General features: G+C 37.6%; 1 protein-coding gene across 1 annotated transcript in view; it reads right to left on the bottom strand.

Annotated features, from left to right (window-relative positions):
* The window catches only part of dab2ipa (DAB2 interacting protein a), a 119,218-nt gene extending 112,342 nt beyond the window's left edge, over positions 1 to 6,876 (bottom strand). Inside the window, exon 1 of the mRNA XM_047799982.1 lies at positions 6,626 to 6,876. Coding sequence (XP_047655938.1) covers positions 6,626 to 6,665 — 40 coding nt within the window. The 5' untranslated portion in view covers positions 6,666 to 6,876. The remainder of the gene's footprint in view (positions 1 to 6,625) is intronic.
* Between the last annotated feature and the right edge of the window lie 8,255 nt (positions 6,877 to 15,131).

The raw sequence follows: 15,131 nt of genomic DNA, 5'->3' as shown, positions 1-15,131 counted from the left end.
ATACAATCTAGCCGATCCGTTAAAAACACTATAGCACAGAACTACTGATTTTTTTTTTAATAGAAGCACTGACAGGAGTTCAAGCTACACGCTACATCACAGGGTTATAATAATGCTCTCGATTTAATACGTTATCGTTTCTAGATTTGACTTCATATGAAAATATATATTTCTTCAGTACTCTGTCTCTTTCCCCCCCAACAATTAACTATAAAATACATCCACACACATCATTCCTCTTCTGTTTATCGTATCTCCGTGTCAAATTTCGATTTGTTATTTTGTTACTCTGTAGTTTGTTTATTGTTGTTTATTGATGCTTATTCTCACCTATAACTATTAGCTTGAGATCTAAAGTCTCTTTGAGCTGTAATTTTAACAGGTCCTGTATAAATTAAACCATATTATTAGTATGTTATTATTCTTAATAGTAGTACGTCAGTAATTTACTGTTGATGTAAATCTTTCTCTGACATGCTTGTTTTGTGGAAGGAGTCTCCAGTATCAGATCGTCAGAGACTGGGACTATATGCCCTGCTGGAGCACTATTACAATAATAATAATAATAATAATAATAATAATAATAATAATAATAATAATAATAATAATAATAATAATAATAATAAAAAGAAGACGAAGAAGAAAAAGTAGAAGAACAACACAGAGAAAAAAAGATTCTGATAAGAAGACAACTGTTTATAAGCTGCAATAACAGATTCCACAGCATTAAACATCCATATAAATGAATAAGAGGCTAAAAGTGTGTAATAAATTAAAATGACAATCAATGGCAAATTGATGCAACATTAACTTCACGTCTTTATCTCACGTCTCATCACATCGCACCATAAAACATGATATGACACCTGAGATTTTACTATGAATGAACCCCAGCTATGATATGCTTCTTCTCTAAAGGTTACCTACGTTCTGATAGTGTGGAGAGAGCAGAGTGATAGTCAGCGCTTTTTCTACTCCACTCTTTTGTCTTTCGAGGTCGTGACGACGTAGATGAAGTGATCACGCAGTCAGCGGACCGTGAAACACGACCAGCTGTACCGCGCACTAGCTTAAACATCCTGCTCCGAGTCCTCCAAAGCAGAGAGAGCGACGGAGCTCTGGGATTTGAATCCCATCTGCTGATGCACACAAAGATACTCGTGTGCTGTGAACGAGGTCAGCGAAGTGGTAACACTGTGACACACAGCTGGAGAAAAAAAACGCCCGCGCAAGACCGAATTTTAGTTTTAAATGTCACGGTCTGAGAGGGACGACACATCACTGACATTTAACCCCGATGTTCTGTTCAGGAATCCAAGGCCTACTGATCCAAACACTATTTTAAATCTTTATCTCAGTATAAATGCAAACAGATTTCAAAATACATAACAGACATATTGTCTCATCTTAATTATCATTATTTAAAATATATCTGTAATCTGTAATACGAAGCAAAAGTCTGCACGTCTTCCTTTCCCTCATCTCACAGTTTATCTCCAAAACAACATTCATTCCAGGGTTACTTTCTGTTACATCATAGTGCAAATATGTCCTGGAGTCAGGAGATGGCTTTATTACTAAAGCTTAACAGTTTGTGACTTGCTGTAGGTAATTAGCTCGAAGGTGTCAGATATAAACGTTTATGGAATCAGAAAGAACAGCTCACGAGACCCGAAACAGCAATTAAGAAGAGTCAAGAGTCAAAAGCTTTTATTGTCATTTCGACCATATATACAGTAGCTGACGCAGTACACAGTGAAAGGAGACAACGTTTCTCTAGGACCGTGGTGCTACACAGAACAAAGACAGAGCTAAAAACCTAAAGTAAGTTAGTCCTAAAAAAAAAAAAAAGATCATCCATAAAGAACTATGCGTTTTCTGTGATCCGATAGCTATCCGATGGTAAAAAGACCAGGACTAAATGCCCTCTGAAACTGTTTCGAGGCGGATATAAATCTGATCGTTCAAACCACTTCAGGAGGTGGTCTGGGATGCATTTCAGATGAAACTGGACAGGTGTAAATGCATGTGGTTGTTCATTCATTTTCTACATTGTTATCATTTCTATAGTAACAGCTCGTTTACAGACACACGATATAAACGAATTTCATGGTGAAGTTTTCTGTAAGCATTTTTTGAAGGAGTCCCTGGTCATCGAGTGCATTGTAACAGTCAGAGTTAAAACTGGAGATTTTCCAAAGTTTTCCAACATAGGAGTCTTCGGAGGACTTTCCGGTTGCTTGGTAACAAGACAAGCTGCGTTTTTATTTCTCTAATTAACTCCAAGACAGAAAAAACTACAAAAGGTTTGTGAAGGAACAATTTTTATAGCTGCTGGAACCCAAGTGATAAAAGGAGTATAAACCTATAAAAATATCTATCTATCTATCTATCTATCTATCTATCTATCTATCTATCTATCTATCTATCTATCTATCTATCTATCTATCTATCTCTCTCTTTGTCTATCTATCTATCTATCTATCTATCTATCTATCTATCTATCTATCTATCTATCTATCTATCTATCTATCTGTTTCTCTCTCTCTCTCTCTCTCTGTCTCACACTACTCCCTATCTATCTATCTATCTATCTATCTATCTATCTATCTATCTATCTATCTATCTATCTATCTATCTATCTATCTATCTATCTCTCTCTTTGTCTATCTATCTATCTATCTATCTATCTATCTATCTATCTATCTATCTATCTATCTATCTATCTATCTATCTATCTATCTATCTGTTTCTCTCTCTCTCTCTCTCTCTGTCTCACACTACTCCCTATCTATCTATCTATCTATCTATCTATCTATCTATCTATCTATCTATCTATCTATCTGTCTCTCTCTCTCTCTCTCTCTCACTACTCCCTATCTATCTATCTATCTATCTATCTATCTATCTATCTATCTATCTATCTATCTATCTATCTATCTATCTCTCCCTCTTTACTCTCTATCTATCTATCTCTCTCTCTCTCTCTCTCTCTCTCTCTCTCACCACTCCCTATCTATGTATCTATGTATCTATGTATCTATGTATCTATCTATCTATCTATCTATCTATCTATCTATCTATCTATCTATCTATCTATCTATAATAACCAAACTCCATTTAATTCATCGTACAGCTTCATACTTCAGCTCTTCAGCTTTTCCCCCCTGACTGCGGCACAACTCCTACATCTAGCTGATGTTATATTTATCGATCAATGATTTATAAAGTCTTTATTAGTCTGTTAGTACATAATGTATCTTTCGGATCGTCTCCAGATCTCTCAGAAGTAGGCCGTATAACTGTTTACTGGACAGATTGAATGTACTGTGTGAGTCCCAATAGAATAAAAAACAATACCATGGGAGGAAGTCAATGTTATCGAAACCATCCTCTTCCTCTATTCATTTCACCCTCACTCTGTCTCCATAATTTCCATGACCGTATCGTATTTAAGAACACTTTAAAAAACATATGGCATTTTTTTCCCTGTATACAAACCACAATGAAAAGTAGAAAAGTTTGACCATAACTTAGAAAGTAAAACCGGAGCTGTGACATTTTTAGACTTTACAGACTAAAGACTACGTTCAGCTACATTGTAATGTGACGCTTTAACTTTTAAGAGTCTTTCACTCTAAGAAGATGGTGACTGTTTACCCGCCTACAACTAAACAACCCAATAACTACCATCTAACCTACACATTTCCAAGCACATGATTTCGTAGGTGTTTTGTTTCCCCTCATCTAACCAGAGGCAGTATAAGAGGTAACACTTTGCTGCTTAGTTTATTTCTTATATTTTATCTTAACCTCAAGCATTATTGAGAGACATGTTCATCCTAAACGATCTTTTAGGTACAAATTTTATAAGAAACCATACTTTCCTCTGCACATTTCCAATCAGACCGACTCACTGATATAAAACTGTGAGAATGAACTTAATTACATTTAAGCAGTCAAGCTGAACCACACATGCTCTCTTATTAAAAATAAATAAATAAATAAATAAATAAATAAAGCTTATCTTGGCTCTCAACTGAACTGAACACGAATAGCTCCCCGTCCATCCGACGCTGACAAGCTGTTCAAGCAAAACCCTTCGACGATCCGAACCCCAGCCGTCAGATTTAACAGTACCGTTTTCCAAAGTGCCTCATTGTGCCCTTTCAGTAAAGGAGCTGCAACGATCCACCCTAAAGCCTTTCACCAATGTGATAACATCCACACAGCAGGTGCAATGCAATACAGTATAAAAGACCTCTGCGCGATTTCAGTATAATAATCCAAGAGCTGGTATCTTCTACCCTGATCAAACCAGGCACCATTAAGTGTCACATGAGAGGCAGGACAGAGAAGATAAGCAAAGTGTCAGCTGATATTATAGTAGCACTCAGTTCATCTCCGTTCTCCACATTACCGGGATTACAGTAACGTCCTTTTTATCGATAAAACGTGGAATTAACAGATCCAGGAGCTCTTGGTTGCTTAATTCCACTCAACTACAAAATTTTCTAGAAGATTATTTACATTTACATTATTTACCATCCAGTGTCGCACAAATGAGGATGAGGTTTCCTAGTCAGTCTGGTTCCTGTCAAGGTTCCTTCCTCTTATCATCTCAAGGAGTTTTTCCTTGCCACCGTCATCTCCAGCTTGCTCATTAGGGATAGATATTAGAGATAAATTGTCACTTAATTTTTCATTTTAATTGTATTTTATTCTATTTCTGTACTTCTGTGAAGCTTGTGAGAATTGTTAAAAGAGCTATAGAAATAAATTGAATTGAATACAGACGTTTCTGAATCCTCTGTCTGGGATTATTATCTTTAAGAAGAGTCAGCAAAAACAAACACCCTTGCTAGCAAATGCTCACCTTCTTACTGGCTTTAAGTCAGACAAAACCAAGAAACCTTAGTTTCCAGCATCCAGTGCTGCATTTTCTGGATTTGTTCAGTGTGAGGTAAAGCCAGAGGAGGACTACATCTCTGGATTAAGTCCATTCAGTTATTTAATCAAACAAAGCAGTTTAAGATGGAGTTAAATGGCGTAGAATTGAGTACAAACACACAAAACTACAGCCACTACATTTGTCTAAAGAGAAAGAGAATAGTCGAGCGAACAATCTGAACAGCTTGAATTGCTAGCACATTTGCTGAGAAGCTCCGGTAAGTGTTTGGATGATTTTAGAGTTGGCCATTGTTGGTTGGTGCTCATGACTATCACCAGACTGACCTTTACTGCATCAGCACTCAACACAAAAGAGCTCAATGATTCACACTGTCGTTTAAAAATGAAAGGATTTCACGCTTCTGTTGCATGACCAAGCACAGAACACTGTCTCTCATATCTGAGGGGTGCATCATACAGAAAGAGAAAGAGAAATAATGTAAACTTAATCACGGACAACAGAATGAGGTAATATCAATATATTAACCGATTCGGGCCTCGTCGTAACGTTTCGTCTCAGTGTCTTTGCAGACCAAATTTAACCAGACGTACAAATTTCCGCCGTATTTACGACAGTTTTGTCCAGAACTACCAAGTGTTCACAGCACAGCCATTAAAAAGTCCAGAAAAGGCAAAACTCACAAAGTTGGAAACGACTAAACAGCGAAAGACAACAGTGTTTCCTTGAGAGAGAGAAAACTTCCAATAACGCAGCTCAGCCAAATGAACTCCTGTTACACAGTGCCATTTGTTTCATTCCAATAAAATAGATACATTTATTTAGTCTTAGTTTATTGATTTGCTTTAAAAGATTATTCTAATTATTATTATATTTATATATAAATATATTTATAATAATAATAATAATAATAACAATAATAATACTAACAATAATTATTATTATTGTTAGTATTATTATTGTTATTATTATTATTATTATTATTATTATTATTATTATTATTATTATTATTATTATTATTACAGCACTTACTCAGTTGCTAAAATTAAATTTCCTCTGTCCTGAAACTTTCATCACACACATTGTTAAAAACATATTAGCAAGTCCAAAATATCATTTAGTAGTGTTCTGCTGGGGAAAAACTAGTTTTAATTCTTAATGATTCTTTAAAAATATATCAGTTACCATGAGAATGTCTTTAATACCCTGACAGCATCGTTTTTCCACATGCCACATGTGTCTCCTCACAAAAACACAAGGATCTGGCAAGTATGTTCGGGGGCAGCATGTAATGCACGGTTCGGTTGCATGTAACTCACTCTTACAGTAATAAAATGTTCTCGGTGGGTTTTTCCAACCGTTCCATCATGTCCTGAATCTTTCTGACATACAGTATCAGTAAAGCTCAACAAGGACAAGGATGTAATTACCCACATTCCGTGTAGCCAACTAGTGTTACTATGTTGAACACAAAAGTAACTCACATAAGAAGAACAAGGCTTAGCTGTGCCAGTGATCTCTTTTACAGACCTGAAAGCCCCCTACACACACACACACACACACACGCACGCACACACGCACACACGCGCACACACGCACACACGCGCACACACACACACACACACACACACACACACACACTCCACCACACATCGTTGCCTGCTTCTGAACAGTTCACTGGCCTTGTTAAAAGTGATTCCACATTTCTCCTCTTACCATGGTGGGTGTCCAGCACAGCCGTGTCGTCCAGCTCCATAACTTCAAAGCAGTTTGAAATCAAAATCAGACATATTACTGGAGCAGTTCAGTGATCCGAGAAGCTTGTTTATCCGCACAGGTCGCATGCTGTCTGTATGCTGTGCTGAATGAGCTGCTGCGCCTGACAGTTGGAGTGGAGTGGATTGGGACGAGGCCGGTCACCGCTGCTTCTCGGGGGCCTCTCTTTTCCAAACCTCGCTCCAGCACTCTTAAAGACACAGCGCTTGGCTTTCTCTCTATATCTACCTACCTCCCTTTTTCCCTGTTCCTGCCTCTCCCCCCCATCCTTTATTTTCCCTCCCTCCTTCCGTCCCTCCCTCCCTAGATCGCTCTCTGTCGTACTTTTGTGCCGTCTCTCTAACAGACTGTTGCCTCAACATCCGCTCGGACTCGTTGCCTGACCTGCGTGCACATCAAATCATTAACAAGAGCCTGCAAATGGCTTTCATAAAATAAAATCACTAAAAGCTCCAACGTCTAAAAGCATTAGAGCCCGGCTTGGGGAGATCGTTAAAAAAAGGGCAGATCAGATTCCCATTTTGTTTGCTTCATCCCCAACCTCTTAAACAGGACCTCAGGCATTAAGACTCAGCCAGAACTAACCAAAACTACAAGCAAGGCTCGATCCTTAACCAAACAGCAAACATCATCCCAAAGCAGGTGGAGAAAATTGCTGTGCATTTGGAAACGGTCATGCACTTGACTTGACAAATTTAGACAGAAAACCTTGTAGTGTAGTATTTGTGCCTCGTGCTGATTTGTGTGAACAAAAAGTCAATGCTGCTATTAAAAGTCTAGATATGTCTACAACCCTCTTACTGCTTGCTAATCTCGATCGGTACGATGCAAATACAATCTTTCCTGTAGTGTATTGTATTGTTTTATCGCACTATTTATACTAGGTTGCACACAACGTACTTGTTTTATGTAGCATCACGGTCCTAGAGAAACGTTGGATCATATCGTTACTGTATGAGCTGCATCAGCTATATACGGTACGGTATGTTGACATGGCAGTAAAAGCCTCTAGACTTGACTTGAATACTAGTGCATTAAAGCATTAAAGGTGCAATTAAAAATGACACTTAAGTATCCACAAGAGACATATAAGTATCAACAATCACTTCATAGACATTTAAAAAAAATTGGGATTCAATTGTATCAAATGCATTGAAATCAGTCTACTTTCAAGCAACTGTTGACTCTTTTTTTCTGGCCCAGAAATTAGCTCCACCCCCAGAGGAAGGAACAAAATATGTCATTTTATAAAGAACGGATTTTTAAACAAAGGCACCCTGTGACAGCATTGTGATTATTCCACCCACTTCAGATTAGTGCTCTGAGGTCTGCTGGACAGAGAGAAAGTGCTAGAACATTCCCTGTGTCTGAAAACTCTCTGTTGAGTGTCTCTATTAGGTGTCCACCGGTGTTATCACCAACCAGACTACTAGACCATTTGCACACAGTGATACAGCTGAGCAACTAAGGGTTAAGGGCTTTGCTTAAGGGCGGCATTTGGAGGCCCTGGGATTCGAGCGCACAACCTTCCATCCAGTATTCCAACACCTTAACCACTGAGCTACCATTTCCCCAGAGAAGTGTTGGAAGGTTGTTGAAGTTAAGGAAATTACGTAAGTCCTAAGAGGTCATGCATTGTTCTTTTTTTTTTTTTTTACCTGATAACATGATAGCCGCATGTACAGTATATTGTAGGAACGCTGCTTTTCGATACGGAGCATAAATTAACACCAAACGATAATTGTTTAATAAGTGTGCAACTAAACGATTACAAAACTATTAACAGTATTTATGAGAATGAAGGCTTAATATTTTAATAATCTATTATATATAAACAATGAGGTAAATGAGATAACGAGAAAAACGAGGACGATATCACGACAAAACAAGAAAGAGAAAATATTTAATGCATGGGCTCTTAGGACTTCCGTAGGGAAAATATATGACTAAAATAAAAATGTGGGAATGTGGTAGCCTAGTGGGTAAGGTGGTCAACTACTGATCGGAAGGTCATGAGTTTTAATCCCAGGGCCACCAAGCTGCGACTGTATATAAATGTATATAACTATGTGAGTTCCCAGCCTTCTGGGTAAGATATCAGCATCTGGAGGTCGAAAGATCAAATCACAGTGATACCTGTGGCTTTGTGAAAGAGATGCCATGCTGCCTGTCCCCTGTCAATCACAGTGACACTAACCAATCGTGTGCATCTCTGAGCTCACGTATGTGGAAGAGGGCAGAAAGCACGTTACACTGCACTGTGATGCAGGATAAGCAGCGGTTTTGTAAAAGATGTGATTGGCTGGCTTTATGGCTTGGTTTATTATATATTATAGCGCAAGAAAAAATGTTGAAAAACACAAAGAATAACTTTGACAATACATAATGTATGAAACAGAACTTGTAGTCTCTAAATATGATTTACTTGGTGTTCACGGGACTTTCCTGAATTTCTAATTTAAGCCATTTTGGGATGTGTCTTATTTATGTGGACAAAAAGCACTTTAAAAACAATAAGAATATTAAAATGAATTAAAGCTCAGGAAATAACTATTCTACTGTCCTGGAAGGACAGAACCAAAGTTTTGCCCCTGAAGTGGGCAATTTCTTTAGTCATTGCAAATAAATAAATCATCTTACTGTTCTCTACAGTAGTACAGTTGGATATAGTTGGGTTTATTTATCGCTATCTGGTAGATGAGTAGCATCAGTAAGCTACAAGTCATCAGCTGTTTCTTGCCTCTCACCAGTTTTGTATTTGGTGTATATTTAAACAAAATTCAGTTCATGGTGCTGTGATGAAATGTGTCAAATTTAAGTGCAGAATAATACACGCAGTCACTTTGGCCAATAACTAGATGACTTCTGGTTGAGAGTAAAAACATAATGGAAATAGACTTAACTAGCTAAAAGGACATAAATATTCAATAGATAACTCAACATATTTTATTACATTACCTTAGCTCTCATCTCAACCAAAAACTAAAACACATGTCTGGGGAAAACACCCTGGAGTTTCCACTTGTGAGATGAAATACCCAGTAGGTTAGCATCTAGTTACACACACTTCTGGACGTATTCAGTGTTCGCTTTATGCACTCACTGCTGTTTGGCGTCTGGGTACTTTTATCTTTCCAGAGCTTCTGATTCTCACGTGCGCTGATGTCGTGTCTCAGGAGCCACATAGTGCACGACTCAACTCGTCGCTCTCCCAGGGGTAACCAACTGACCTGTGGACAGAGGAAGCGGTCAGATCCGGTGTGACACAGAAACAGCACTTTCTAACAGGTTTGCTGATCTGCTGTCTTGACATCTGCTGCCCCCTAGAGAAGAAAAGCATTTTTCTGTATAATTCAATTAAAATTTATTTGTTTATTTTTATATGGTCTCAAAGCAGCTTCACAGAACATTCGATTTTTATGTAAATGTATTAGCATTTATCCCTATTTATCCCTAACGTGCAAGCCTGAGTCGACTGTGGCATAGAAAAACTCCCTTAGATGATATGAGTCATGACGAAACCTTGACAGGAATCAGACTCTAAAGGGAACCCATCCTCATGTGTCAAGCATCACATGTTCTCTATACTCTGCTGAAGCATAGAGTTCATCTGGTTCTATTCATCAACCAAATCTCTGAAGAGCTAAAAACGAGCAAATATTCTAGCTGCTCCCAAGATGTATGAGTGAATGAGTGAGTGAGTGAAGTGACATACGGCTAAGTACGGTGACCCATACTCAGAATTTGTTCTCTGCATTTAACCCATCCAAAGTGCACACACACAGCAGTGAACACACACACACACCATGAACACACACCCGGAGCAGTGGGCAGCCATTTATGCTGCGGCGCCCGGGGAGCAATTGGGGGGTTCAGTGCCTTGCTCAATGGCAGCTCAGTTGTGGCCGGCCCGAGACTCGAACCCACAACCTTAGGGTTACGAGTCAGACTCTCTTACCATTAGGCCACGACTAATATTATTAATTAATTAAGACTAAGCGTATTAATATCAGGGAAAAAATTTAATGGAATAAAATTGAAGCCTATCACATTTCTTCTTTTACTAGAAAACATGTGAGGTAAGGGGTTTTCTACAAACATTGACGCACTCACCTCTGCTTTGTCAAATAGCACCAGCTCACACTTAGTCAGCAGGCACAGCTTCACCTTCCAGCTAACTGGCTCCGTCAACGGCTGCCCACAAGACATCCAGTGCACCGATGAGCTGGTCATATCTGCATAACGCAAGCGTACACCTGATTTCAACACTGATTCACTACCTAGCAAGGGAACTTATGGTCATGTAAAGACACCGGGGCATACGATTTAGAACAGCTTTGCTTGTTAGGAATTGTGACAATTACTTAACCTTTAAAAAAAAACCTTAAACAATGGCTGAAATCAAACCATATATACCCATATGCAAATAATTTTCTCATTGGATGTCTATTCATAGTGGCCTTTTAACTTCTATGTGACTGCTGTTTACTGTACTTAGTCTTTGTTGTTCTGTGTAATATGTCTATAGGCATGTTGTTATGTTTGTAAGTCATTTGTATTTTGTGTTTTATGGTACCTGCCTTAGGACAACGGATGACATTTACCTATTGTGCTAATTCCGGTATATTTACACTGATGCTCATTGCTGATTTGTTGATCAATGTGCATTGTCCTAATTCAAATGCAAAAATAAATAAATATATCAATTAAATAATAATTTAAAAAATAAATTATTTTAAAAAAGTCTCATTTGTCGCTGAGGTGTGATTTTCACATATCCAGTTTCGAACTGGATATGTGAAAAGCTTCTTGGAGTTAAAATGATGTTATGCTACAAGCCTCACTACTTGTTAGTTAGTTAGTTATTCCCGGATACTGACGGACACTGCTATCGAAATTAAGGACAGATATATCGTATAGCTAACAGAACCAGAGTTGCCTCAGACTTCAATTCACAAAATGATTAACAATAAAAAAATAAACAAACAAATAAAAAAACACACTTCCTTCTGCTGATCTCAGATGAAAAGAAAAAAATAATAATAGATGATTGCAAACCTACCAATCACTTTCATCCAGCCCTGGTAGTGACAGCGGGTCATCACTCTGTCCATTGTGGTGCGTCTTCATCTACTTCTTGATCTTGCTGACACTTTTTTTTTTGGTTATCGTGCTTCCTTAGTAGGTCAGAGCCTACAGAGTCAGCAGCAGAACATCAGGAGCTCTCTCTCTGTCTCTCTCCATGCCAAATCAAACTGACACCCAGCCTGCAGCCATAAAAACTTGTGAAATACCGAGACTTTTCTGGCTGTCAGAAGGCAGACTGAGTCTTGTCTAAGGGACTAGTTTGGATTACAAAGTGCACGGCAGTTACAGTGTCTGAACGCCATTCAGCGCCTTAATTAGATTAATGGATTACAGGAGAGAAGCTTTGGCTTTCGGCCTCCTCGTTTCGGTCTTCCCTCGACGCACGTTGATGCACTTACTCAATTCTGCATAGAGCTACTGATTTAACCGTGCCACCCATCTGCTCTTAGGAAATCAATGATTCTAAGGAGAACTGAATGAATGGTTCAGACATGGATTAGGAGTATGGAGAGATTGGGACACAGCCCAAACCTCAACTCTTCCAAAGAAAACATCTTTTTATGGGCTTCTGTATACAGCCGTATAGGTAAACAGTTCTAAAGATAAAAATTCAACATAAAGAATGTTTGGAGTCAAACTATGCAGTAATCTGGGATCCATCCCAGAACAATATGGATTAGGGATTAAGTTCATACAGGATACAGACTGCAGAAAGTGTGCGTGTATGTGCGTGAATGTAGGAAAATGATTTTCTGATTAGGTCATTACTACTGCCATCTAGTGTACAGTACATGTATTACATTCTTAGATTTATCAAATGAAGTCAATAATTCACATCAGATTGGATAGAAAAAGAAGTGTGTAGTGGAAATGAGAGAGATGAGATGAGATGAGAAGAGAGAAGAGAAATGTGAAGAAAAACCCCCAGAAAAGAAAGGAACAGGGATATAAAAAGGTTTAAAGAAAGAACAGAAATGGTAGAGGGACTTAGAAAAAAAAAAGAAAAGAAAGAATCAATACGTCACGGGTTCGGACAAAATGCTTGTTTATTGTTTAAAAACGGAAGTGAATGGTTCATGATTGAAACACAGATAATTACATATTGCAAAAACCTATGTTAAATATCTAACATATAATGAATATAAGCAGGAAAAAAAAAATCTTTACGGACCGCTTGAAGCATGTTACATCACAACACTGTTAATTATAGGAAACACTGAACTGTTCTTTCACTAGCTTTACTTACAGCCACATCAGGATGGCGCGGAGGACAGACGAGTTTCGGGAAGCTTGTGGTTTTGATGCTATTCACAGTTCAGTCTGAATGGAAAGCTGAGCGATTCAGCGGCTACTCCAGCGATCCCACACAAAACAGGCAGCTTTTGTGGATGGTTTAGGCAGTTGTATAGCTAGATATTCAGCACCTCTGTACTGGAACTTTAAAGCAAGATGACAAAATGTGTGACTTCAACACGAGAAAAAGTAAAGAAAAAAAAAGAAAAAAATTCAGAATCAGCAGCTGAACTATTTAGCGTTAGTTCAATGTAAAAGAGCTATAAAAGCTATAACGTTAACGTTTTGCATTACGACTTGTATTATGCTTGAAATTTGTAACTGGATTGGTGTAAATTTGCATAAAGGGTTGTACTTGGGGAAATATTTCCATAAAATGTTTTATAGAATCAATAAGATGCACAAAAGTAAGTGCTTTGTATAAAAAGTTTTTTTTTTCTTTTCTTCAGATCAATTTATAAAATATATGAAAAATCAGTTAAGCAATAATAGTTGCATAGCTGAAAATAGTTAATAGTGCAATACAATAAAGGGGGCTAAACTTTTTCCAATTATATACAGGTAAATAATAAAGTATATTTCTTTTTTTTTTAACACTGGAATAAAAACCCAAAAATGACTAAGAACGTCAGATAAATTCTAATATGATACACTCGATTTGAACTAGTTTAACATTTCCGGTCAAGTGAAAACGTGGGCAGATTAAAGATAAGGGTTTGGATACACGTTTATATTGAAGCGCTCTATAAAGAAGAAAGTCTTTGGAAGTGATAGGACATATCAGGATATATTTTTAAAGTTCTAAAAGGTGTACATGAGTATATAGGTGTACGACAGCTAAAGTACTCGACTGCAAATGGATATGTACACTAATGTTTACTAAATGTTTAGGGCATTAATAATAATAATAATCATAATAATAATAATAATAGCTTTAGGGATCACAACACTAACAATTTACTGCAGTCTCTGTTCACAAACAGAACATTTAATCCTTTGTTGTGGGAAAGATTTCTATTTGAAATGGTTAGACGAGTCAGAGATGTTTACATTTGTGAACAAAAGCGTGAATAATAAACAATAACAATAAAGGGAGATCTGATTTAACAGAAATCCACCCTGGTCAATAAAAACAGTATGAAATCTGTATATATTTTGTTTGTTGCGTTAACTCGTGACTAATATTGAGCTGCATAAATAAGTGCTGCGTGGATGAAAAACGGAATTAACGTACTGCTCGTTTTCCCTTCATGATTGCTCACCGTCACATAATTACTGAGTGGACATTTGCCTGTAAGCAAAATGGTAAATTTTCCACAGTACTCTACATAGTGGACAACATGGCTGAATTGAAATAATTCGCAATTGCACGGCAGATGAAAATGTATAGTCAGACGGCAAAACATCTGTAAAGTGTGTATCTGCTTCTTGGTTTCGTGTAGAGTTATGTGCCTGGCATCTGAGGCTGTGCTCTACATCCATAAGCATGCGCCTTGCCTACTGCACCATGAATTAACCCAGCTGATAGAAATGACAGTACCGGTGATAGCTGAATGCTGCCACCCACGAGAAATCAAACTATCCTCATGTTGTCCACTATTTGTACTGACGATGCTTTAACACGCGTGAGGGTTCAACGTGTCCTGGCTAAACAGTATTACACCCCTTTATCTCACTGACCTTAAATCCCACTGACCATTAAACCAACCTACAAGTGCAACAACTGAAAGTAGAAAAGGGGGGAAAAAATGAACGGGCTGAAATCAGTGATTTTGTGCTATTTATAGTGGCCTGTCAACAGGACACTGTGATGAAAAAATAGACTGCACACTTCATTACCCAACATGGGGTAAGTGCCCAACCTACATGTTCCCATATATATTTCTAAGAGCCTTTAAAAAACTATAATTGCACTAGAAAAACTAGATTTCTGGAACTCACTTGTTTAGATGATTGTGTAACATAAAAAGAAGAAAAATTATATATATATATATATATATATATATACATATATATATATATATATATATATATATATATATATATATATATATATATAGTGAGG

Source organism: Tachysurus fulvidraco, chromosome 14 (genome assembly GCF_022655615.1).
Source record: "Tachysurus fulvidraco isolate hzauxx_2018 chromosome 14, HZAU_PFXX_2.0, whole genome shotgun sequence".
In the NCBI taxonomy this organism is placed as follows: domain Eukaryota; kingdom Metazoa; phylum Chordata; class Actinopteri; order Siluriformes; family Bagridae; genus Tachysurus; species Tachysurus fulvidraco.
The sequence above is the reverse complement of the archived record's forward strand: the minus strand, read 5'-3'. Positions and strand labels throughout refer to the sequence as shown.